Source organism: Malurus melanocephalus, unplaced genomic scaffold, assembly GCF_030028575.1.
Source record: "Malurus melanocephalus ecotype Western Australia unplaced genomic scaffold, MMel_1.1 scaffold_372, whole genome shotgun sequence".
In the NCBI taxonomy this organism is placed as follows: Eukaryota; Metazoa; Chordata; class Aves; order Passeriformes; family Maluridae; genus Malurus; species Malurus melanocephalus.
In genome coordinates this window covers 181,524-208,486 of record NW_026623604.1, presented here as the reverse complement: position 1 = coordinate 208,486, position 26,963 = coordinate 181,524, and the positions used below count along the sequence as shown (strand labels likewise).

General features: G+C 43.0%; 1 protein-coding gene across 1 annotated transcript in view; it reads left to right on the top strand.

Moving 5' to 3' along the window:
* Window positions 1-13: 13 nt before the first annotated feature.
* The window catches only part of NEO1 (neogenin 1), a 165,931-nt gene continuing 138,981 nt past the window's right edge, over window positions 14-26,963 (top strand). The window contains exon 1 of the mRNA XM_057378764.1: window positions 14-357. Coding sequence (XP_057234747.1) covers window positions 243-357 — 115 coding nt within the window. The 5' untranslated portion in view covers window positions 14-242. The remainder of the gene's footprint in view (window positions 358-26,963) is intronic.

Below are 26,963 nucleotides of genomic sequence, written 5' to 3'. Positions count from 1 at the left end.
GGGCGGGAGGCGGCGCGCGCCCCGCGGGGTCCGTGCGAGGGAGGGAGGGACGGAGGGAGCGAGCGGCGGAGCCCGGCCCGCGATGGAGTAAGGCAGGGAGCGCGGCCGCTCCGCCCGCCCGCCGCTCTCCCTCCGCCGCCTCCGTGCAGCCCGCCCGCTAGGGAAGGAAGGCAGGAGGAGCCCCCCCGGGGGAGGGGCTGGCGCTGGGTGCAGCCCGGCTGCCGGGCTCGGGGAGCGGAGCGATGGCGGCGCGGAGAGCCCGGCGGCTCCTCGGCTCCCTGTGCATCGCCCTTTTCTTTGCGCAGCCCGCGCCGGCCGGCGCCGCGGCGCGGAGCGGCTCCCGGAGCCTCCTCACGGGTAAGAGCGCGGCGAGAGCCCGGAGGCGGCGGGCGCGGGGCTGTGCGGGGGCGCGGAGGGGCCCCGGGGGTGGCGGGGCCCGGGGCGGCCCCGGTAGGGCGAGCGGTGCCGCGGGGCTCAGCCCGCTCCGCTCCGCTCCGCTCCGCTCCCCCCGTGCGGGCACCAGCAGGGGCCACTGCTCGCCTCGGGAGCGGCGGCGGTGCCTCCCCGCGAACAAGGGACACCTGGAGCCCCATCTGCGGGCTATTGAACGCTTCAGCCGCTTGTGCTCCCGGTTCGCGGACACCCGCGAGTGGAGCCGGGCATACCTGAGAGGAATCGGGCTTTCTGCTCACCCGTGGGGACAGCCGGGCACACCTGAGAGGAATCGGGCTTGAAGCTCGCCCTTGAGGGGAGCCGGGCACGGGCGGGCTCTGCCCCGGCTCGGGAGCGGTGCTGGAAGCGGCTCGGACTCGGTACCGGCAACCTGTGGAGAGAGAGGAACTTGCCTGGGAACTGCCGCAGTAGCCCAGAAATGAGCGGTCTGGCAGCGTTTCAGCCGCGGTAGTTCTCACACCTTTTACCATTGTTGTCTTTAATGGTCTATGATTGAATCCTGGTTCTTTATAGGCTACGGGAAACGTAATCTCAGCCAGGTGAGGCAGGAGAAGGCTCTCTCAAAGCCCTTGCTTGAGACCATTAATACCGCAGAAGCCTCCCTAGCTTTGCAGCGATGTTATCTGCTCGTTTTGCCAAATACTGGCTTTAAAAAGTAACTTCTTTTTTTCCTTCTTGCCAGCAATAAGCTAGTAGGAAGCTTGAAAGAAAATCTGGTCTTGAATGCTGAGTGCTGGGATTAAAAAAAAAAAAAAAATCCCCTGTAGGTTGATTGAATCCTGATATTTTAAGAGAAAGCTCTGTGCAAGTGAAATATGGAAAAAGCTGCTGGTTAAATGAGTGTCTTTTAGCAACTTGGGAAAGTGAGAACGGTTACCTTCTGACATTAAATGGTGTAATTGTTCTATTTCAAATCACATCAGGCAGGATCGTCCATGGTGGTTCTCATCTTGGACACCACTGATGGARCCATGTGTGCTGACTCTTGTTGACGGGGAATATTTTTATTTATTCTCTTAAACACTGCAAGCTTTGCAGATTCCAGGTCTGAAACAGATTTTGTTTTCTTTTGAAAAATATTGCCGTTTGACTCAAAGATCTGCAGAGTATGTGTAACAGATAWGTTACTTTTTGATGTGTAAAATCTTGCCACGTGGTGATTCTTTTCTGGTATTCCTGYTCTCCTGACAGCTCAGTGGTCTTATAGTTGTGTTGGTAGCTCTTTGCTAGTTTAAAAAAAGTCCTTTCTGGTTTGAAGAAATCAAATTAGTAGGTGAAGTTCTGTCTGTTGGAGGTAAATATGTGAATTAAGTCTGCCAAGGGGAAGTAATGTGTGGCAATGATATGGAATAAAACCTTCAYTGGAGCAGGAATTTAGGAGTATGGTTATGGAAATCTTGGAAGTTCTGGTGAAATCCTCCTCTCCTGTCTTTCTGTCTCTTGAAAAAGGTGCCTTTATGCCGTGTCCATGGGTCCCGTGGGATCCCTGGGGAGGACCAGGAGCTGGGCTTTCCGTGTGTGAGGCTGTTTGTACCAGTGACTTGGAGGGAGGGAGAAAGGCTCTCTTAGCTCTTTGTCTCAGTAAGGAGCAGATGCTTCATGTGTAGTTGATGAACTTAATTTTAATTCACACTCTTTCCCACCTGATTGCTGCTATTTTTTCTTACAGGATGTTCTACATACTTTTATATGGGCAGGTGGGAGAGGAGTTGCTCATAGGAGAGGGAGTTGAGTACAGAGGTTCCATGGCATGAAAGTTCTCCCCTTGGAGTTTAAATGTGAGGGGGATGGTGCTGTCTTCTGTCTCATGCTTTGGGTGAAGCTTTGATCTTTTCAGGATGCTGGGAAGAGCCTCCTTAGGCTGGTGCTGAGGGCTGGAGAGGCAGAGGAACAGCAGGTCCAGCAGAGCTTTAGCTGTGAGACTCACACCTCTCCTTGTCAAGGGTGAAGTGCTGCTTGCAATGTCCGGAACAGGAGGTTTCAATGCAAAAAAAAAAACCAAAAAAAACCATGCTGGCATTGTGGTGTGGGTAAAAGTGCCATAAATGAGGATAAGTTGCAAATTTGGAAGCCCATATTCTTTGTATGGAGTCATGTGTGTTGGAGGGACATTTGATCCTATCTATAAATAGCTCRTCATGGCTCTTGGAAGAAGAAAKRAGTGCAGCTGAATTATGYTAAGAAAAAACTGTATAACTTCATTTATTTGTGTATCTGCCAACATTTAGTGTGTTTTCCAATCTCGTTTGCTTTGCAGATAAGGCGAGATGAGCTACTGATTTTAGAATTAGGACAATGTTTCACTTAGCTGAGGGAATAAAACAAATGGGGAARAAGCATCAAATTAAGCTAAATCCTSCCTCCTATAACTGTTTGTAACTGAGATGAGCATAAAAATTTGGATCTATACAGGATTGCATTATTAGGAATAAAAATGGAGCTGGTGTCACTTAATTTTTAATAGGAAAGCTGTGATAGCCTGTATACACCATTAAGATTGCAAATGAGATTATTCAGAAGCAGGGTATTTGTTCTGTCTCTCCCTGGTATTCTGGAAGTCTTTGGAATCGATATGTATTTTGTTTTTAGAGGACAAACTGCTGGTTTGGGAAGTTTCAACAAAGSAGAATTAGCAATTCTGGGTGGTGGGCCTGGAGCTGCATGAGAAACCCAGAATTGAAGGGGACTGTGAGCAGCAAGTTGGGAACTGCTTCCAGGTGCTGCTGCCAGGGATGCTCCTCCTGGGAAGTGACAGGGAGTGTGGAAGGCTAAGGATGGCAGCACAGATCGGCTGGGGACCCTAGAAACAGCAGGTCATCATTTGTTTCTGTTTTGTGTGTGCTGCTTGATTATTTCTAATTATATCCCAAGTTAAAAATAGAGCAGAAATATTCAGGTCTTGCTTACATCCCAAGTCAGTTAAGCATCGGTCTCCCTGCTTGATATTCCTGTTCCATATAGACAGGTTGCATATGGCTTTTGCAGTGTGTTTATTAGTCATCTAAGAAAATTACTTGACTGGCTTATGAAGCTTTCCTAATAAACTAACACTTCAGTTTTAAAATTGTCAGGTGTGTACACACCTGCGCCTAATGTTCATCRCGGTGAAAAGCAGCAAACAAAAAGTGTCATAAAAAAAAAAAGCTTGGCTTAGGTACCTTATCAGTGTAACAGCTAACTTATCAGTGTAAGTAAGGAAGTTACATATGGKAGATATTTTCTTATACAAATAAGAGTATTTGGTTGCTCCTGAAGATAAAATGCCCTTGTGATTTACATGACATTAACCTCCAGCCAGAGGTTTTCAGAGAAGTCTGTAGACTGTAGACACCTAATTTGAGTTTGCTGCATGGCCAAGGAAAGGAGAATGGGAATGAGTGTGGAAATGGAGTGGGAGTTTAAGAAAATTAYGTAAAGAGCAGTTTGATACTCTGCTTAACCTTTGCTTTCAAGCTATAAAAGCATTTAACTTGGACAACATCAGCCTGAGYGTCATGGGGGTTTGAAAGTGAATTTTTGGATCATCACCAGTTTCATGGAGATAATTTGGTGTGTACAGTGTGTGCCAGTGTTTCTGGCCAACTTTTCTAAATATGCAGTGGTTTTATAGATGCAGGATGTTTACAGTTTCAGTTTGCATTGCCTATGAAGAGGTATAACTGGAGTTGTTGTTAGTAGCTAATTAGTGCTAGTTTTCCATGCGGAATCAGTGCAAAGGTTGGGATGTCACTTGGAGGAAGGGAAACTCCACCTCTGTTTAACCAGTTTGTAGGGATCTCAGTGGCTGCAGGGCCCAGATTGCAGCTTCCATGCTGGATCCAGAAGGGTTTATTTACCTTCTTCTGTGGAGGGACTGGTGTTCAACCCCTGAGAACTCCAGAGTCTGGGTGCAGCCTTCGGGAATGGCAGTGGAGGCACAGACCTGTGCTTGCTTCTCCTGTGTGCTGGGCTGAGAGGGGAGARCTGCTTGGGTTGTCCTGCTGAAACACACCTCTGTGCCTCAAATATTGAAACATGCCTGAGGGTATTGATTTTTAAAAAAGGCAAAATAGTTCTTAATAGAGAAAATGCCTCAGCGCAGTGGAAACAGTCATATTTTACTGATTGGGTGCTATTGATTTCGTCCTCCAGTGAAATTGCCAAGATGAAAGTGGTAATCCTGATTAATTCCATATAAATAGATAAGCCTGATTTGTATGTGTACAGTTGCAGGGTTCAGTAGGAAAACTGAAATCCTGCTTTATATGCTCTATTAGGTGCTTTAATTTCCAGTTTTTTTACCATTTAGTATTCATGCAGAGTAGCATCTTAATTTTACAAACTATGCAGACTATCAATTTATGATAAATCATTTTTGCATCAGTTAAAATAGTTGGGTTTTTTTTCTCATTAAAGCTGCCCTTACCGAAGGCAGTGAAGGAACTGGAATGTTCTGCTGCTAAACTTTCTTGGGATTTTGGGTAATTCCCTGGAGTATGTAACAACCGCRAGCTGTTTGAGTTGTGCAAAAAGAGAAGAGGTTTAATTTTAATGAAAAGTAATAAATTATTCTAAAGGGAAAGGATTTTTTTTTTTTTTGCAGAAAGGCTAAACTATCACTCTACTTGTTGCTTCTGAATGTTTTGGGATTGGCTGCATTAGTTGGAAAAGAAAACACAGCTAAATCCCTAAAGGTGCTGTTCAGATGGAACTGTCCACCTTGGGAACTCAATGGGGTCCCAGCACATAAACTTAGTTATATTTTTATGCCATCAGTGATTCTCATTGCCAGTCTCTGAGCTTTCCTGGTTCAGCTTTGGGCTTGCTGTTGTGGTGTGACCAGGACTGAGCATGGCATTCTTGGGACGGAATGGACTGGTCATTCAGTGGTGWAACAATGTTTTATTTTCCTTTTCCTCTGACATTCTAGCTTTCATAGCTTTTCAGTAAGAAATTTTAAGTTGATCTAGAAACAGTGAATTGTACATTAGGGAGAGCTTTTTTCCCCTCAAAATGTGTCATTCTGCATATGTTAGCAGTGAATTTTCTTCACTGTGGAGCTGTTTGTGCAGCTGGCTTGGTGCTGGTTACCACTGAAGAAATTCAGATGTTCTGCTTAGCCTGAATTTCTTCATTTGCACATTTTATCTACTGATCTTCTTTTCCTTAGTGCATGGCAGAGGTTTTGGCTCTYATRAAGGACTGTTTTTTGATGGTGTGGATTTTGATGATTCAGTTCTTTTGGGTCTCATGAAAGCATGGCAGTTTGGTGATAAATTTTGGTATCCTCCAGTCATACAGTTTTGTCCAGAGATCTTTTAAAAGTGGAAGAGTGTTTTGTGATTAAATTACCCACTATCTGCTGAAAGAATTTGTGTACTACTGTCATCTGTAGTTAGAGTGGATTTTATTTGTTACCTAGATGGTCATGAATCTCACTGTGTTTTTGTTATGTTTTATTTTACTATTTCTTAAAATCCCATTTTTTTATACTTCTGCCAGCTGGTCCCTTAAAATTTCACTTTCTCTCCTAGTTTKCTGATGACCTATGTACTTTATATCCTATGGGGTTTCAGTGTTTCATCAGTAAAGCYCTGTTGGACTTTGCCATCTGTTTATGTTTTTAAACTTTCGTTTTGGCTTAGAAGTATGGATAACTTATGAGGGGYTTTAATTCTAGCTCATATATATGGATGTTAATATATCTTACCTTTGTTTTTGTCTGATGCCTGTCTCAAATGTCTTGAAGCTGTCAGGTTTTGTGACACTGGGTCAGAGCATGTGTCAGTAGCCAGCACAGTTGTCTGCCGTTATTATTACTACACTTTGATGAATTTATCTTGTTTGATGTGTTTTTAACTCTTGTGACATGTGTCCAGTGTTGCTGCTGACCTCGGGGTGAGCAGCACAGAGAACTCTGTGTGTTTGGCATTCAGCAGTCTGAGGGCTGTGCCAGTGTAGGCTTGGCTGCTGTTGCTTGCCTATTAACATATTTAAGTTAGACTTCATATGGTTTTGAAGAGCATTGTGCTTTTCTGCAGCCTCCATTTATTTCATGTTCTTCATGGAGTTTCCAGCCAGTATTTAATGAGTACTTTTCTGGGAAAGTTTTGCTTTATTTATTGTGTACTTTATGRTGATATTTTGAGCCATGGTAAATCTCAGTTTGTCTTCATGTTTATGTGACACTATGAATAGATACAGTATCTTTCTATATTTTAGATTATGTATATATAACACAGCAGTTCTCCCTACGTTGTCTGGGAAGTAAAAACTCCTGCTCTGATTGTGTTGGTCCCATTTTTTCCTCTTTCATCTTCCTTTTGGCAGAGCCACCTTTGTGTTACTGCCATCACTAACAGACTTGAGCACTTGGAAGCAGCTTCCAGGTTTTTTTCATCCTCTAGTTCTCAGTGTAATAGTCCCACAGCTTGCCTCCACTTGGGCTGAGATGGAGTCAAATCCTGTATAAGCTTTATCTTTCTTGGCTTTGCTCTGTAGTTAATGAGCCTGAACATCTCCTCTTAACATGACTCTGTGGTTCATGCATTGAAACCTTATAATKTAACTGTAGTGAGGAAGGGAGAGCCACAAATAGAGGTGTTTGGATATTCCTTCTAAAAGTAGAAYAGGCTGCCAAGAGTCATTTAAGTCATTAGACCTGTCACGACTTTTAAAATTGAGAGGTGGAGTCTAACTTGTCTTCAAAATTTTAAGAGGTCACATTGCTTAAAAAAAATAATCAAAGACTCACAGAATTATTTAGATTGGAAAAGCCCTCCAAGATAGAGTCCAGCCATTTCCCCAGTAATGCCCAGTCCACCATTAAACCATGTCCCCAAGTGCCACATCTACATGTCTTTTAAATAACTGAGTAATTGCATGAAATGATGGCTCTTGTAGTGTTGTGCATAGCAGAGAGGAAAGCTGGGTGTTAACAAGAAGATGAAATATTTCCAAAAGTGATTTATAAAGCCAAATGTTCCTGTTTGAAAACAGGCGAGGAAGGAAGTATAAAAGAACTGGAAATAAAGGAAAACTCCATCCAGAGACRTTTTTTGCCATTGTAGGACACCTCAGCAGTTTGCAGTACGCTCCAATGCTGTTGGGATTGAAATTTTCAGTGGTGGGCTGTCAGTGCTTGCCTTGCAGAAAATCCAGGTATTTTGTTATCGATTTGTGAATCTTTTGTTAGAAATGTGCTTGGGCAGATAGGMAACACAGCCGACATGGAGTTGTAGCCAAATGTTAATCCTATTTTGGTATTTAGTTTCAGTGTTTCAAACTGGCAGTGCCACTKCAATGAGGGGATACTTGGGAAAGGTGCCCTTCCATTGGCTTTCCTCAGTGTGGAGGATGTGGAGAATTGGATCAGTTCCCTGCTCTTCTGCCTGCATCACTACTCGTGCTGGCAGAAGGGAGAGGGTGACACAGGCACAGGGCACGGTGCCACAAGGAAGCCAGACTGCTTTTCTGGTGGGGGTAGGGATTGGCTTACAATTGGAGTGGGAAAAGCACTGTGAGCAAAACAATGTGTGTCTTGTGCCACCATTTTAGTCTTTAATATTATGTGTTACAGCATATAGATTCTACATCTATAGACTGAAGCTTTCTCACAAAGTGTGCATTATTGTTTTTCAATGAATTTGTTAATAAAATGTTTCATAGAAGTTCAGATTGGTACCAAATTCTTGGTTCAGCTTTAATTACTGTTTTGGTTTGTTACTTGCTTTCCCACGCTGAAATTTCATTTGTTTGTCTTGTTCTAAAGTGGGAATAAAGCTACAGGTTTCATCTTAAAATACTTAGCCTTGAGGAAAAGAAATGCAAAACTGCCCAACAGGTTACAGTTTCAGAAAAGGATGGAGGCCTGACAGCTCTGAATGTGCTCATTTGCAGAAGTCCAGAGGGAAGCTCGATTAATGATGCTTGTTGTGTGTTGYGTATCAATTTTAACAGCTGTACTGTAGCTTTTTGGGGCCTGGACTTTCAAAATCATCCCTGTGTCAATAATGAAGTCCTGTAAGGACAGCACTTCATGAAACCTGGTTGAAGCAATAGAAAAACTGAGATGTCATAGGGTGTAACAATATGGCAGTGAAGGGACAGGGGAAGCACTCCTGAGAGCCAAAGCAGCTGCCCCGGTGTGAGGAGAATGCCAGCTAATTTAATGGCTTAGAATGACATGGTTCAGGTTTTCTCAGGGAAAAAAGGGTGTTGAATTGAGGTGTTGGGGCTGTGCACATGCTGGGAGGGTGGCGGGGAGCTGAGGGGTGCTCGTGGGATGAGGCTCAGGAGGTGGTAAACTGCTCCCTGCCTGCACTGTGGTCTCTTGTTCACACTGTGCTGTGTTCTTGGTGGTTCTGCAGAGCAGCGTTTCAAAACGTCTTGGTTACCCCCTTTTGCTGAAGGAGATACTGGTAATACAGAGATAGAAATCATGAGGCTAATGGACTCACCTCTGTCAATGGCTGTAATGGTACAAAACACTGTGTCTCGTGTGGATGCTGGTAAAGCGACAGTCCCAGGGATTCCACCTGAAATCACAGCAGTCTGTTCTTACTCATTTGCATCAGCAAATTTAATRCATTTTATGGGACACTATTTTTATTAGCATTAAGAGCTCTTAGTGCACCACAGATTTTGGGTGGGACAGCCTTCCCTCATCATTTTCCCAAGCTGCTTCCTTTTCTGGAATCTGACAAGGCTTGTCTTCTGTTTGAAGTGTAAAATAGCTTATTTATCCGAATCTTCCCATGTTCTTGTTAGCTCATACCTACTTCAGAGCCTTAATTTTAGGTTCTGTAGTTCTTTTGTTGCTATGGATTCTTTTTACTTATCTCCTTATTTGAAGTTATGCTAGGTTTTGACAAATACCTGGGTACTATGAGATAAGAGAAGACTGAGATACCTGCAGTGATTTGGTAACCAGTTTGTGTTGTGGTTTAATGTAACTTTTTTGAGAYGTGGATGAAAGAAAACCCACACAAACCATAGCTGCAGAAAATGGAGCRTCCTGTTGGAACTGCCAAGGTTTTCCAGTTGTGCTATTGGGTGTAAATTCATGTTCTTCCCCTTTCAATATGTTGTCTGTGAGTACAGATATATAGGATTTCTTGTAGGTGATGGGAATATTGTAGGTCTGCTCTTAACTGGGGGGTTGGAATCTGATAGGCAATGCCATGGCGTGTGAATGGGGGTTTTTGTATTTCACATTTGAGACTTCTGGACWGGAGAGAAGTTGACTTCTGAATGCGAAAGGAGGAGAATCATCCAATGCAGGATCCAATACATTMTGCATTCTAGATAGTGCTGGTTGCAGGCTTTTCCTGGTTCAGCTTGGTTGGAATCGTGTGTGCTCATGGTAACAACCCMTAACCTGAAGTATTGGTTCTCTAAAGTAACGTTTTCCAGTTGTTTTCTTTGCTGTTGTTGCCAGTTTTTCATTTCACTAGGAAATCAGTCTGAATGGAAAAAGCCAGCATTCATAGGAGCTGAAAATATATCTTGTGCTAGATCTGTTCTGTGTGTGCAATTTGGTTTGTGCTCTTTGTTCACTCTGGAACTTCCTGTGGAGGCACCACTGCTCAGGGCTCCGGAGCAGAGCTTGAGTCTGTGCTTTGGAGTTTCATCCTTGCTTTGCATTCATCCTGGGCAGACTTTATGACTTTAGTGTGGCATTTTCAAGCATGTCCCTTTTTGATTTATTAAAATAAAGAGCTGCAAAGAAGTAGATTTTTGCCTTTTATCTTGTGGGATGTTAAACATTTTCTCCAAGTTTAGCCTGTTCAAGTAATTCTTGTTTCTATGGTAGGCTATGAAAGATTATCAAGTGCTTGTTTCTGTTATTGCAGATTAATATACGGAACAGATTGATTGCTTAAATCTAATTTAGCTCCTGCTACATGAGTAACTTTATCATTCTTAACTTGTTTGCTGAAGGGCTGTTAGTTATTGTGTGTGAGCATGACAAGTGGAGGTGATGGTGTTCATTTAAAAAAATAAAAAAACTGGCCTTTGTGTCGCACAGCTAGCAGTGGTACTGAACGCCTTGTGGAATCATTACCAAATGGATTCCCTGCCTGTCTTGACTAAGATTCCCTTGGGGTGCAAAGCTGGATTGAATTAGTAAACTGAACCTCAATCACAAAACATTCAGTGAGCTACCTATGTTGCTGACATCTAATTTCGTGTAAATTTGCTGCCTTTCACTGTAGTGAGTGGATGGTAGTTTGAGTTACATCAGTAGCCCAAAGACTGAAAATATATTTGGGTGACTCTTGTTGCACAGCAGATCCTAGAAGTGGTTTTAAGTTATGATGTTTTARGTACCTTTTAGGTACTGGTGGAATGGGGCCAGACTGTTCCCTCATAGCCAGGGAACTATCCTGGATGTTTTTGCTGGTTTTCTTAAAACTTTCTCTTTAGTGAAACAGGACTTCATCTTTTTTCAGGACTTCCACAGGTGCTGTGGAGGTAGGGAGCCATTGCCCGTCCTCTGCAAAGGAGCAGGAATATTTCTGTTTTCAGGAAGCTGTTAGAGCTTTTTAGGCAGAGTTTTGGAATTCTGCTAATGAGAACACCTTTTACTTCCTCACCTGGAAACTTCCTCTRCAGGCAGTTTTCCTAGAGATTGATAGGCAGGTGTTAGATGCTGACCAAACAGAGTATCACTGTAARAGCAGAGCCACATTTAATTAATTCTTCAGCTTTTTATGATAATAACAGTTACATTTGTGYAGACTTTGAGCAGTTGGAATCAGAAACATCCATGCTCCTGCTGTAATTGCTTCCATACCCTTCCAAAGCTATAACACAGCCTTCAGTGGCAGCTGTGCAGATGTAATTTCATTTTGAGGTGCCATTTCCTAAATGCTTTTAGCATAAAAAATATAATACTTGTTTCCAAGCCTTCTGATCTGCATGTGAAGGGAAAGATGGATCGAGGAATGCAGCTGGAATGGTCTCTGCAGGTGTGTTACTGCTCACTGTGAATCGGGRGGGAGTTAAAGCGTGAGCTGGAATAGACCAGTAGGCAAAAAACAACTTCTAAAAACCCCAACCCCTTTAGTTTATGTAACTGTAACTGCCCTGCATTTTTGTATACCAATGAGCACACACATGACTCAAAACCTGATTAAGATGGTGTAAATATTTGGCAAAAATAGCTCATAAATGCTATCTTTGAGCAGGCTTTTGATGCAGTAAAGAGCAGCTGGACAAATTTGCATTTACAAATCATTTACCTTAGGAGAAAGCTCAAGTTCAGTACCTTATCACAAAGGCATTGCTYGTTAATTATTTATCGTGCGCTTTGATGCCGGGGTTCTTGCTTTAATAAACTGTTCTGGGGGAGGTGGCTGCTGCCCCTTTTAGCCCAGCTCCTCCCCTCCCCTCCGGGTAAACCCTGGAGTGCCTTTTCTGAGAGTTTGCCTCCTGAGTTACTGCTAACTTGGATTTCACAACTTTTCGTTAAAATTAGAAACATTTCTGTGATATGTATTTAATTGCTGTGGTTTTGTCATCGCTATGTGTAACTTTGTAATCTCTATAAAGATAGAACTGGACCTGATTTAATTTCTCTCTTTTACATATGTCTTTGCACTTTCAAACCTTGCTTTAGAGAAGACGATAAATACAAAAATGTTTATCATGGAAGTCTGATTAGAACTGTCTGTGCCATCTGGCAGCTAATTGTGCTTGGCTTAAAAAAAGAAATTTGGTGGTCTCAACACAGAAAATGTAAACTGCTCTGGTCAATAGGACAGTCACTTCAAGCTTGTAAATTCTTCAGAAACCGCCCTGATTACTTGGAGAAGTTTTTGAACATGAGTGTAACAGCATGTAGGATATTTCTGAAGCTGCTTCATGATTTTTGGAGTACAAAAATAAAGATTTTTTTTAGACTGTATATGTGGAATGTGGACATAATCTGGTTTGTGTCATCCACAAGCTAAACTTAAGTAGCAATTGGGAAACTGTAAGTCTTTAAGTCTTAAGAAATTCCCTGTATGGATCTGTTTGCTTGATGGCTTTTATTTTCAACCCTGAAAAAAACCTGTATTTCCCCTTGGGTCCCCCAGCCTGCAGTGTCTTTGGGAAGGTGTATGAGATGGGTAATGTACACACAGCTGARAAGTCATGGAATTGTTTAGGTTGGAGAAATCCTCTGTGATGGCTGAGTCCAACYRTTCCCAAGCACTGCCAAGGCCACCACTGAGCCACGTCCCCAAGTGCCACATGCACATGGCTTTGAAATCCCTGCGGGGCTGGGGACTCCACCACTGCCCTGGGCAGCCTGTGCAGGGCTGGACACCCCTTTAAGTGAAGGAATTTTCCCTATTATCCAACCCTAACCTCTCTTGTGGCAACTGGAGGCTGTTTCCTGGTGTCTCCACCCTCCTGTCAGGGAGTTGTTGAGGGCAATAAGGTGCCCCCCTGAGCCTCCTTTTCTCCAGATTTGGTGACAGGCTGTGCATCCATGGGGCTCTGTGAGGATGTTGGAGCTGTAGAGCTCCTGAGAACTGGAGTGGGGAGGGGACAATACTCTCACTCCGCCCCAGAATGGTGAAGGATCACATGTGCTCTTTCTAGCTGTCAGTAATTAGCTTTTCAAGTAAACATTGAAAGGATTTTTRAATATGTGAAGAGGAGTATAATTATGAGAATGTTACTACCTTAATGTGGCCTGGAAGCCACACTGGGATTGAATAATTTTATTTAAATGTATTTGCTTGGCAAAGGACGTGAATGCAAAATCCAAACCTGAATGCTGTAGTGAGGGCCTCCTTCTCCAGGACCGTTTTCTTTGTTAGCCTGGTGCTTGGAGCCTTTCTCAAGTGTTCCTCATTGTAGAAAAAATATTTTTTTAATGCTTTTTTTTTTTTTGAAGTACTGTAGCCCTTGACCACTCTATATGAAGTTGAATAGGAGGAGAATAGAGCAGCTGGCTGTGCCTGTGCCCRTGTTGGAAATAGGAAGAGATGTTTTGCTTTCAAATTTTGTTCTTGTGTTTTTGTTCCCTTGGTGTAAGTGCCAGAACAGGAGTCTGCCCTCCTTAATGAACACTTCAAAACGTTTGGCTGCATCCAGCAGGAATGTGAAAGTACAAGAGAATTTTTAGAGTCTTAATTTGTCTGAGGCTCAACCCCCACCGTTAGYGGCTGAATTTGAGGGTCATTGCCGGCATGGTGATCCCCCCAAGCCGTTGGTGCCTTTCCTGGGCTGGGGATGTTGGTGAGGGCTGCTCTAATCCTGTYGGGGATATTTTCATTGCCTGACAGAGCAGAGGAATGTCTGAGGCCGCCRCAGGGGGCTGGGGAGAGCTCTTGGCCATCACTGGAGCGGGGTCCCCTGCCCTGGGCAGCGGCCGGAGCCTGGCACATCGTCCTTGGGGAGGAGGACGAGGAGGAATATCCCACAGGCGGCACCACACATGGTGGATGTGTTTCTGCAGCTACACACGGGGATGCGTTTCTGCAGCTACAGTAAGGGATGTGAATCTGCAGTTTGCTTTGCCTTTCTGTAACTCTGAGCACAAAGGACAGGATTGCATCCTTCACCTGCAGTGACCCCTGCCCTGCCCTCCCGTGCCAGCCCTGGCTGCTGGGAGTACCAAATCCACACGCTTTCAGTTTGGCAAATTCTGAAAAGACACAACAACTACTGCTTCCAGCGTGGTTATCAAAGACAAAGCTTTTCTCAATCCATTGTGGCAGCTTTTCTACRTGGTTATTGTTCTTAATGGACGCTCACGCTGGAAACATTTTCATAAGGCAGAGCTGTTCCGGAGACTTATACAGAGAAATAAATCCTGATTCGTACATGTTGGAAAAAAAAGTGTATTGTGAGAGCTAAGTGACTTTTGTTATCCCAAAGTCAAATGCAGAAAAGTCTTGAAGATATAAATATGTTCAAATTGTATTTCAGTCAACACAATTGATTTCACACAACTTGCATTAAAAAGTAATTTTTTATATTTCTGAGGCTAAACAGTTATAATATTATTCTGAAACATTGCAAAGTGCTGGATTATGCACAAGTCACGAGGAAATGTAGCTGCTCAATCTTGATGTTGTTTATCCAGCCCTTACTCAATGCCGTAGCTCTTTGATGTAGCCTTTCCTTGTAAAATGTTCAGAATCTCATGTTTAGATGTTAATAATGCCAATATTAAGTCAATTCTTTCCAAGTAGTTAATCAATATACAGAATTATTTTTTCCTGTGCCAAAAATTGATTCTAATACTACTTTTCTGTCTCTAGCTTTCCTGGCTTCTCAGGACATTATTATGAGAAAYAGGTACAAAAATGTCTTTTACGTGGATATTAGTTTTGTGGCATGATACAGATCTGACAAAGGAATTAAACTTATTAAATGTATAGTCATTGCAAGGATTTTTCATGTGGGCTGAGCAATCTAGTTTTTAATATATTAAAGCAGGAGGTTTGTGGGAATACAGCACAGCAAACTGCCTCGTGTCCTGAAAGCTCCACAGAAAACTCTGTAATTATGTTCACTAACTTAGAAGAAAACAACCTGTGAATTTGGCTCGACAGCTTCTGTCAGACACAGATGTCACAAAAATGTCTAAGTCCTTATTTTGGTACGTTTGCTAGACTTGTAGTACCCATCCAAAAATTTCCATGGCATCGAAACTTTAGGGTGCTTCTTTAAATGGCATCTGGTAGAAATAGAGGGTACCRTGCATACACATTTGTGCTGCTAAATTCAGAACAAACCCTAACATTTGCACAAAGATCCAATTTAAAAACCAGACTAGTCTGTCACTGTGGGGCGGCCCAGGTGAGCTCCCCAGGTGGGGTGCAGCCTGTCTCCAGTCTCTGTTCCTGGGGTTGCTATGCTGTTTGTTTTGCAGGAAATGGGAAATTAAAATAAGATGTCGGTCTTTTCATAACCGTTTTCATATGGAGGGAAATCGACTTGGCTTGTTACTCTGACAAGTGGATTTTATTGTAATGTGTTGGTGCACYGTTGTTTTGTGCAGATTATACCATTCTTATGCATATAGTCTGGTCACATAATAGTTTATTCATCACTAAAATTGTTCTGGAAAGTGCAGAGCTACCAGCAATTGTCACTTCCCTGAGTCTTTCTGAATGGCTTGAAATCACTCTGAACTCTTGAACTGTCTTTTCTTGTTCCTCGGAATATTAACTTTATCACTTGAGAAACGAGCACAGTTTGTGTGCAGAGAATACGCAATATTTCATCCTTTCAATCCCCCAATTTTACTTCGCATGGAAATCAAAATACGAAATTCCAAAAGCCGACTATTCTCACGTGACCGCAGGGTGTAAGGTGACCTCCTTGGCTCTGGTCCCAGTCCAGGAATGTATCGTTTCTTTGAGTTAGACTTTGAAACAGGTATTACTTTACAATTTAATTGGCTGCATACATCTCGAAAAGGATATAAACCAGTGGGTTTTTCCACTATGGAGACATAAAGGCTTGTTTCATGGGAGAGGAGGCATAAACAAGCTGGTACAAGGAGCCCTGTATGAACTGAGCTATACTGTATACTTCGGGGGGGAAAAAAAGTCAGATTTTTTTTTTTTTTTTGCCTTGTGGGTTTTGGCAGTGTAAAACAAAACACTCAGTGTTCTCTTATAAAACTGAAGAATTCTTTTATATCTTGAAAACATATTTAAAGACCCCCCATGTCTTTGTGCATCGCTGCAGATGTTGTTCAGCCTTAATTTTGCTGGAGGTTCTTCCTCAGTGTGGTCACTCCYGGGTTTGGTGTGTGCTGGTGACAATTTCAGAGCTGGGGCAGCAACCAGCTGCTTTGAAACCAAAGGCCACTGCCAATTAGAGACAAGAAAAAAGAGAAATTCAGAATGTTTTGGGCAGTAAACCCTTTGTTTTGGAGKTTTTTTCCTTTTCTCTTTTTTAATAACTGAAAGTGATCTAATTAGTGTCTGTAGCTGGATGTGAAAGGCTTTTGCTGACCTATATTCAGACCCCTTTCATCAGCTCCTGTGTGGGGAAGATCTTGGTAGCAGTTATTTAGCAGTAAGGAGCCAGACGTTGCAGGGAGGGTGGATAAGCCTCTTAGTTCTTTGAATCTTGTTTTGCTAGTTGTTTTTTTGTTCCCGACTTCAATATTTGTGGCTTATCTGCAATTTTAATCTGACTTTACTGTTTTGACCCTTCCTTCTTTGTAATCTGTGGCTTTTAATGTCTAAAAGGTCCTAAATATTTGATCAAAATAAGACCTAATTCCCCTTCTGAAGGAATAAATCACTTTAAAAGTGGCAGAAAGAGAAACCATATGCAGGGAAAATGTAGTTTGAGGGGAAAGATAGAGTGTGCAAGCAGACCCAATCAATTACTGAGGCTTGGCACTAATGTTCCCTCTGCTCCCCGCTCAGCCACTTGCAGGCTTCTGGTGCAACTTGGGGAGTTTCCATTAATCTGTTTAACGYTGAGAGCTCTGAGCACAGAGCTTGGGCCTGTGCATGCTCTGTACATGTCCTTTTGTCCTGCCTGCCTCCATCCTCCAATTTGTGCTCCAGTTGCACTCAGTGTGCTCCTTCCTTGGGCAGCTGCAGCGAGCTGGAATTATTTGGAGTGAAGAGCTGAGATCTGTCTGAGTTAGTGCCTCTCTGGTTCAGAATTCCACACATGATGCTGAGTTAACGTGTGTCCTCCCTAATGCTGATTTAGCAGAGTSCTCCTGCTCTCCGCATTTCACCAAAGAGAATTTGTTAAAGCTGATGGTGAAACCACCACATCTGAGTTATTCAGACATGAGACTAGAGGATAATCTTTTTCTCTCTGAACTCCTGAGGGTTGCAGCACTTGACATCTTCAAAGCTCCTTAACACAAGTGATAAGCAGCCTTCATCCYGGGGCCAAGTTAATCAAACTGATAAACACCCCAAGGAGACAGCAGGTTTGGGTAACATCCATGGCAAAAGAGCTCCTAGGGATTTGCTGGAAGCAAGACTTTTAGTTATGAGGTTTTTCTCTTGTGGATTTGGTTACCAAGAACTAGTTGGGAAAAAAAAATACAAATTATCTCTGTTCTCCCTTTTTACAGAATTTCACTTTCAAGTAATTCCTGACCCATTAGCTCCTGGAAATTTTGTTTAATCTTATCTGAATATTTTCTAGCCAAGTAGTTAAAATATTATTTAAACACAGGCTATCATTTATAGCTGATTTTTTTTTTTTTTAAAAAAAAGCTAAATATTTAAAGTTTAGCTTGCTTTAAAGTCAACATTTATATTAATGCATAACTAAATATTCTGGCAGTACAAGCCTGACATTTAAAAGAAATTCATATGAGTAGGAGGGGGAAGTCACTGGATAAGCACTGGCAGTAGAGTTTAAGTAGTAGCTGGATTCTGACAGACATCAGGCTTTATGCTACTGTGAGGAAAGTTCAGTAGATACYTCACTCAACCTTAAAATATTCATCAGGAGCAGGAAAATCGGGGCAACTGTGTCTTCTGCTCCAGTCTGGGAGTGAAGAGGAGCGTGTGGGAAGAGGAGATCACAGCACCTCATGATCAAAGCTCTGCAGCTCCCAACCAGAGAGGCTTTTGTTGAACACATCTCACATCTGCACAACACRGGAAAACTGGGAGTCAGGAGCCTTTCATGTGTGCTGTTTAAAAAGACTCAAACAACACCCAAACAACTTCTCCCTGTGTTTACAGCATTCCAGTTAATTTTGCAGAAGCACAGCGTGACACTGATATTAAGTAATTTTATGTCATAAATATTTCTTTTGAATGTAATAACATGTGAAAAGTAGTACAGATGGGTTTTAAGCAGTCTGATGTACATAAAATATCTTCCTCGCTCCAAAGATTAAGGTTTGGTGCTGTGATTATGGGTTATCATATTGAAAATTACCAGCCTGGCTTTGAGGAGAAGGTTTGTAATAATAAAGTGATGATTTTCAACAATCAGAGGATRGGATGATCCAATAAAACTCTGTTTTCTTGTTTTTCAAAGTAAAAGGATTAACAGATTGATCCAAATAGATCAATTCTTCAGTCTGACTAAGCACTGAAAAGCCAGCACCTGTGACATTGTCCCTTTAAAGTCCCGGTGATCTAACTGTTTTACTTTCAGGTGGAGCACTTYTGTGGAAGAGAATTCTGATGGAATTTTAGAAAGTAACTGATCTATTACACAATATAATCCGTTGCAGGTAAAACTTCTTTGTAAAAACAGCAAAAAGGTTCCGTGTAGAGACACATTGGTGGTTTGGACTTGAAGATGAGGGAARAACAGAGGTTTGGAGCATGAAGCATCAGATTAAATGTGTTATGAAAGAAATCCTTCTCCCCAAAATGGCTGTGGTGATTTACTCCGTATTACTTTTCTCCTTTCAGACTTGCTCCCCAGCTTGCTTTTCCATTTGTGATCGGACACCCTGCTGCTTACAGGCAAATCAAAAAAAGCCCGAGACTTTGGGCAGTACCTGACCAGTTCGTTCCTTTTCTCCTCCTTGGAGCGAGAGGTTTGGGCAAAAGAAAAACCCATTGTTAGGGAGCCAGGAACGGGTCTGTGTGCGCTGTAGGAATGTGCTTTTAATATTCTTGGACAACTTGCCTCTCAACAAGAATTGTTGGTGTTGGAGCTGCAAAGACTGAATCAACTTCCTGAGGGGAAGCAATTGTAAAATATCCAGGAAGTTGTTGGGAAATGCGAACTTCTGCTCCTGCCTGCTGGCTCTGAAGTGCTCAGCCCTCACTAGCACCAGCCTGCACGCCACACAGCTCAGGAAAATGGAGCTTTTTTTGTTTTCAGTGATAGRGAACTTCTTTGTAGCCTGAGTGTAAGAAATGTGACATCAGGCACTGTTACAGCTCAGGCTCTTGTGAAGGTTCTTAACCACGCTGTGAAAAAATAGCTTGTGGCAGATCTTTGCAATGTGCAGGACTCTGCACTGCTGAGAGAAAGGGATCTCACTGTCATGGTTTCTCTTGTTGGTCCAATTTTGGTTTTGAACACCAACTTGTCAGCTTTTCTGTACTTCTGTTCGGGGAAAATAGGCAAACCAGGGAAAACAGCCAAGGAAAGTGCGCTGGGAGAAGCAGGTGTGAGAAGGGGCACATGTGAATGTTACTGTGTGTGACATCTGCTTGACAGAGCCCCCCGGGTTTTCCTTATCTGAACTTCACCTCTTCTGGAAACAGCTTTACGGGGTGGAGTGCTGTATGGTGCTTTCTCCGCCAACACTTTTTATCAGTGGCAGAGTGACACGAAGTGGTTTTTTGTTGCTTTTCCCCCTCCCTGCCCTGCTCTGCTTGGGCTGCAGCCGGGTGGGAGTCCCTGTGCTGCTCCACTGCTGTCCTTGCAAGCTCTATCCTCACTGCATCACATGGCTTTTAAAAGAAAGGAGAAGCCTTTCATGTGATTGAACACTTTTTTTTTTTTTTTTTTTTTTTTTTTTTTCTGAGAACTGAAGTCTTTGGATAAAGAACGTTTTAGGCAATGAAATGTGTTCTTTGGCTGCTGTGATGGGCATGAGCTCTTTTTTGTGTTATTAAAGTAAATCAGAGCTGTCAGTATGTAAGTACATAGTCCCAGGTGGAATAAGGATTGGGTAGCAATTGCTACAAAAGTGTATAATCAGTCTGTTCTCCTGCCTTATGATTATGTAGACAAGGAATAACTTCTTTGAATTTGAGTGTGACCATTTTCAAACTTGAGCAAGTCTGAGTTCAGATTTTTCCTAAGTCTGATAACATATAAAATATTCTCTTGAATTTGAGAAATTTTCTTGAGGAGAACTGAAGGCTTGAGAAGTTTCCAGGGTTGAATGAAGAACCTTAACATGGACTTTAGTGTGTATTTTGTGGCGGTGCTCTCACAACTCTGTAAGGAGGGAAGTAATTAATAATCTTGCAAGCCATGGAGTTAATACTTTTTGCAACATTTATAATTAGCATTGAAACATTGTGTGAACACTTTCATGGTCTAAAAAGTGACTTTGTGGCCATTTTCATCTTGAGTGTAGCAGATCCTTCCTTGATTGGATGCAGTTTGTATTCATTTCTGGGACTTCTTTGAAGCCATCTTTTCAGATGTGCTAAAGATTCACAAACGGACTTGGAGTTTCTGCAAGTAGGGACTGTGTGTGCTCATGTATAACATAAATGTACATAATTAATGTACATATGTGCAAAATGAGCCTTTTTTACTTAAAAGCAGCAGCAATATTGATACAAATACAGCAGTTTGGCGGGCAGAAGGATTCTGGACTTGCTGTTTCCATCTCTGACATCCAGTTTTCACTGCTCAGCTAAATTACAGTTTGAGCGTGGATTTTTGGGGTTTTTTATTTAGCCTTGGCCTCTCAGTGGGTTCGGGCATTTTAACAGCTTGTAGAATGAGTTAGCAAATCTCAGTGTTGTTCTGTGCAGTCTCACAGTAGCTGTCCCTGCCTGCTGCAACTGGACTAATTGGGGTCTGATTAAACTGATTTACTTCTGAAGAGAACAGAACTCTAAGTACATCACTAATGAACTCCAAAAGGTCATTTTATTTGCTTATTTTCATTCCTTCTGTGCATTTTCCTGTATAAACTGGAAACTGCAGGACTTGCAGTGAAGTATTTTTGGGCAGCACCAAATGCATTGATATCCAAACTTTTGGGACCTTCAGCCACAGTGCACATCTAAGTGGTGCTTAAGCTTGAATGTTTAGGGTTTGTCCCATCCTCCCTGCCCCTCTCACAGTTTAGGAAGTGATTTGATAAAAGAAAAGAACTTTGACAGTATTTTATTCTAGAATTAATAATGTAAGAAATGGTGCTAGAGTTTGATCCAATATTTATATATCTCTGCTGTCTGAGAGTTAGAACAGTCTCATGAGAACAGGCTAAAATCCATATTTTTAGTTATCTCTTAAAGTGAAAAGAATAGTGGAGTCCTCAAAAAGTTTTGTAAAGAATTCTGTAGTGACAATTGTGCATATTTCTGTTCTGTCCAGTTCTTTGTTTTTACTGGAAATGCTTTTCTTCTGCTGCTTCAGAATTTCACTGCTCTTCCTGCAATATAATCCTCAGGGAGGAAGGTAATTGGGGTGTTAGAGACCAGGTGAGACTTTGGGCTGAGAACTCTTGTACTCACCCAAACCTTCCTGCTCCATCTTTAAATCCATATCACACATTTTCATGTCAGTCTCTTGCTGAACCTTCTCCTTGAGGGCAATCAGGGCTTTTACTGTTGTATTACTGGTGTGTCGGCACCATTGTAGGCTGAAAGTGAGGAAGTTCTAGTGTATCTGATGTATGGATTCATCTTTGCATGGATTTGGTTTTTGGTCAAGGATTGGCTTCTGTGGGAATCCGCCCCCAGTCCCCAAACTGCTCCCTGGGAGGTGAGGACTCAGGATTGTAAATATGCCAAGTGTTTTCTGCTAAGTTCTCTGGTACTTTGCTCATAAATGCTACAGAGCATTGCCCACTGATGTTCTGTGCAGGGCTGGAGCTCCTTGTGTTAACAAATGCAAGTGTGAAAGCTGCTGGAAGAGGAGCAGTCGGGTCTGCTGTTGGGACTGGAGCTCTCCTGAGCCCATCTGAGAGCCCCAAGCACAGGGACATGGGGGAGTGTTCCTGCCGTGCTTCAATCCACGTTTTCCTTTGGATTATCCGGGCTCTGGGGAGCTGCTGTCTCTTGGCATTGCACTCGTGATGCACTGACCTTGTAGAACACAGTCTGGCATGCGTGTCTGTGGATTTGGGATGGGAAAGCAAGTCCCATGTGCAGAAGAGCCCATCAGGAGGCTGAGAGAGCCTGGTGTGTGCTGGCCGAGGCATTGCTCAGCCCTGGGGGAGCTGCTGAGTCCCACAGAGACTGGGGGATGTGTCCCATGGAAATGCTCTATTTCCCTGGACTGTCAGGCCATGCTGGCTCTGGTGTCCTTGGGTGACTTGGAGCCTGGCTGTGTTACAGCCAGCACTGCCAATGCTGGTCCAGCGCTGAGGAAACAGGCAGCAAACCTCGTCAGGACTATTTTTGGTAATTCTGAAGTAGAGAATGCCTGAGCATAAATAGACTTCCCCATCCCCTAATGAAAGCACTGGGCTTTAATTTGACTTAGCGTGCTTTCTGGTTATCCTAAATTACTTTGATGTGGCCCTTGTGGTTATGTATTGAATTTTTTTTTTTGCAACAAACGGCTCCTCTGGCTTAAAGCCTGCATGGACCAATGCTGGAGCAGAATTTGCTGTAAAGCCTCAGTAGGTGTAAGGACAAGACAAAAGACTTTGATTTATTCAACTGTAAGTCTAGTAAATATTGACTAAATGTAGTTTGGGGCGGGGGTGAGGCTTTTGAACGAAAAGGCAAATTTCAGCCTGAAGGGAAATTTTAAATGCAAGCTCTAGTTGTGTTTAAACAAAGTCTCCAATGGTATGTGGGTAGGACTTACTGCCATGCAGGATTTATTTTAAATTACCACTGGGCTAAAGTTTGGCATGTGTTGGTTCCCACCAGTGCCAGTGCTGGTGATGATTATGAAAGTTTTCCATGAGGATGAGGTAAGCTTTAGTGGGTTTCCAAAATTTTTACCCAGAATACCCTTGAATTGCCACCTGTCTTCCCTGTAAGAGTTTACTCTGCTGTTTTCCTCCAAACTTTGTGCCCCTCTGGAAGCCCCTCTTCACGTTTATAGTGGTTTATGTTTGAAAGTGTTGGGGATTCTCCTCAGGACCTTATCCTTTTTTGTCGCCATGTCGGAAGAGCAGCACTGATGGGCAGTGTCCTGTGGGCAGGGAGCCCTTTCCCCTGGAAACGTGGTTTTGTAAAACCTCAGGCAACTGCTGTAGCTCCTCTGAGCTGTGCCAAAGGCAGATGGATTCAGTTACTCCAACCTATTTATGGCATAATTCTCTGTCAGAAATGTCCTGAAGTGATGCACGTTTTTAAACAATCTGTCCTGGGATTCTCCATGAACAGGTGGCTTGCCTTTGGATCATATATGAACAGTGCCCTTCCTTATGTGCTGTTCTTAATCACTATAAAGGACATAAATTCCTTGCCTTTGACCATCTTGAACAATTCCCACCCTCCCCGTGTCACCTGAGGTTGATTGAGAAGAATTGGTCCAGTTTTTATTCTTGCGAGGTGTGTGATGCACAGAGCGGTCTGAGCTTCACCCTGCTCTTGTGTCTGTGAGGGGAAGCAAACCTTGGAGTGGAGCTGGAGTGGAGGCTGAGTGAAGGGTGGAAAACACGTCTGGAAGGGCAGCCAGAGCTGTGGGATCTGTCACTTCACGGTTCCAGGAGTACAATGGAAATGTGTTTATTTCAAGGGAGCTCAGTGATTAAGTCAATACTTTGCTGCCTGGCCCTGAGTACCAGAACTCTGTCTCTATCTAAATTTGTCCCATTCTTCACAAAAAGTCTGTTATTCTCTAGGAAGATAAAAAGTGACGGTCTGAACACCTGTTTTGAAGAGTGAAGAAATAACTTTTATGTATTGCTTTGTAGCAGTTGTATAGATCATGGCTGGACTGCAGCATCTCACATTCCTTGAGGCTGTAAGCATCTTTCCCAAAATCAGTAGCTGGACAAGGATGTCAAGCAGTTGGATTTGGTCATGCAAAAATTGAGGGCTTTATCAGCTGAAGAAGTTCCTGTCAAAATGAGGCATCAGATGTGAAAACTCACAAAAAGTATTGCAGATTCAGTGCTTTTCTTGTGTCTCAGGGTGGAAATTTGTATTGTTCCAGTTCTACTGATAACCATTGACCTCGGAAAAAATCGGGTCATGTCCTTCAGCAACAGTGGCCTCGTTAAGATGCACGCTGAACAAAACAGCTGAAATCCAGGATTATCCAGGAGAGGGGGTTGATTTAAGAAAAACAGCCTTACAAAGGAATTAATTTAGGCTCCAGCTGATTGCACGTCTGCATTTTACTTCATTGTTTGATACTAACAGTTATTAAAACAATTTTTTAATGATCTTCTAATTTGCAAACAAATTATTTCTCTCTGAAGCCTTTCGCAGACTTAATAACTTCCGCAGTTGTGCAGTGCCAGCAATATAAACACACAGAGAAGGGATGGGCCGAGCATCCAAACGCTGTCCGTGGCTGTCCACAGCCATCTGCAACGAGTGGCACTTCCATCCGATGGACATTCTGTAATTGGTCATTGCCTTGGTGGGGATAATCCCTCTGTGGAGGATGGAGGGTGTGTGCAGGGGCTGCCACTGCTTCATCCCTCCTTTCCGAGGATCACAATGCCCGAGCCATGGAATAGCAGGGCTGCTGCCTTTGTTCGTTGCTTTCGTTGGCTGCATTAGGATTCTGAAATCCCCAAGGCTTGAAAGGAACTTGTGATTAAGACCTTAGATAAGTTAGAGGCCAGTTGAAAAAAGGTATTTGCTACTCTTTCAATTTATTGAGTTGTTACRATAAAAATGCTTATTTTATAAGGCCTTTCTTTAAAGGAAAGAAGGAAAAAAACAATCCTGATGTTCAGAATTCTTACATTAAGGTTGTAAATAATCTTGTCCTTTCTTAAGGCCTGTGTGTGCACATTCAGCAGGGGTAAAGTAGGTGTCACAGGGTAAGGGATTTTGGTTAATCTAGCTTGTTGCTGTGCTTTTGCTCTACAGAGCTGTATTAATTGTTGACAAGACTGGCCTAATCCAAAGTCACGGCAGGCTGAAGCATMAATTTACCCCACAGCCTACTGTGAGTAGGGGAAAAAAAAAACCTGCAGTATTTCTATATATGAATACCATATTTTTGAAGCCAAAGCCTGGCTTGATGTAATGTTGGGTATAAGTTAGCTTGGGGTAGRCTCAGCCTGGGCTGGAGTGGTGTGTCCATAGCAAAGCTCAGCTTTTCTGACAGAGAACAATGTCCATGTTCACTGCAGAGCCATCCAAGGCAGCCGCTGCTGCTGCTGTGCTTAGCGGGTGGTGAAGCTCAGAGAATCTACTGCAGAAATGGGGTTCAGTACTSGTTAGTGGTAATTGTTGTAGTAGCACTCAAGTTTGGAGCCATCAGCAGTCAAAGTTAAGGTAATATGATGTTTTGAGTCTTGGCATTACAGAGAAATGGTTAATTATGTTTGGAAGGTTGCATTGCCTTGGGTTTTTTTTTTTTTTTCTGTTGAGCTGTGCTGTGTTCCAGAGTCCCAGTAGCTTTAAAACACTTAATTTGCATCACTGAATCAGTTATCCTCTCGCTGACTTTTTAATTTGCTTCCTCCCCCCATCTTGTAGATTCGCTGCTAATGTGCCTTTCATTTTGAATAAACACGCACCACCAGTACAGGGTACACAGYGAACTGGGCAGTCATTTCAGTTACCTTTGTGAGAGCTGCTGTGGAGCTGTCACCTGTGGGTTTAGATTAACAGCAGGATATTTCTGTTTGTATATGAATTTCAGAGAGTTCCCTTGTTTCATGTAAAGTATTTCTTAACATCTAATCCACATCTGGGAAAAAAGAGCTTTTTGTGTAGGCTGTCAAGAAAGCATACTGCATATTCTTTATTAGATCTTATAAAGGGATTTGGACAAATTAGGGGAAACTGAYTTGGTCTTAGTGATATTTCCATTATTTAAGTTCTTTGTAAAATTAGATTTGTAATGTGGAGCTGGTGCGTGCCTGAGGGAAGTGAGCTGTTTGCAGGTGCCTGAGTAGGTTTTTGGATCCTCAAAGGGTGAAGAACTTACCTGGTGTGRCAGCTGTGGTGCTGAGGAGATGCTGCTGGTTGGACAGGGAATACTGTGGGTAAATTGCTCAGGGATGAAGAGGTGACAGGGAAAAAAAAAGATAGGATTCTGCTGGGAAGTGTTAAAGAGAGGTTGAATGGGTGTTGGAGCTGCTGCTGCCTCCATTATAGTGTKGGTGTGTGCTGCTCCGTGGTCCTGTTGAGGAGCTGGGATGCAGTTCTTAACCATGGACTCTTGATTCTCAGTCTTCCTCCCTGCTAGGTTAAATGTCAGATTAAAATTCAAAGCAGCAATAACAGTGGGCAACTGTTGTCAGGTTGGAGTGACTGAGGAGTGATGGATCTGATCCTGCAGGTGCTGTAGGAGCTGCTGTATTTTGGTMTTTCAAAGGCTGGATGGGGCAGATTCTCTGGGGAGATTAAACTTTAAAAATCCTCTGAGATGTCAAATGGGAGATGACAATCAGTATCARCTGAAAATCTGCCTTGCATTGTGTTACTCACTTCAAAACCACGGAACCACAGGTTAGGTTGGGTTGGAAGGGACAATTTTCTTTCTTGTTCCATCCTGTTTCCTGCTCTGTCCTAGCTGCTTTCCCCTGGCCACATTTCCTCCTCCTCACCCAGTCCTTTCTGTACTTCCAGCCCTGAGGTGCTTTTCACAGCAGCTCCTCCTGTTCCCCGGCCTTCCCCAGTCTGGGCTGCGAGATCTATGAAAGCCACTTCTATGAAAGGAATTGTAATGCCTCCCTGTAACACCCATCATGCATGAAAAGTCCAGTTCCTCTTGGAATTGTGGTGGGAATGGTGACTTGTTTGGGACATTATCCTGTCCCACCCCATGAATCTGGG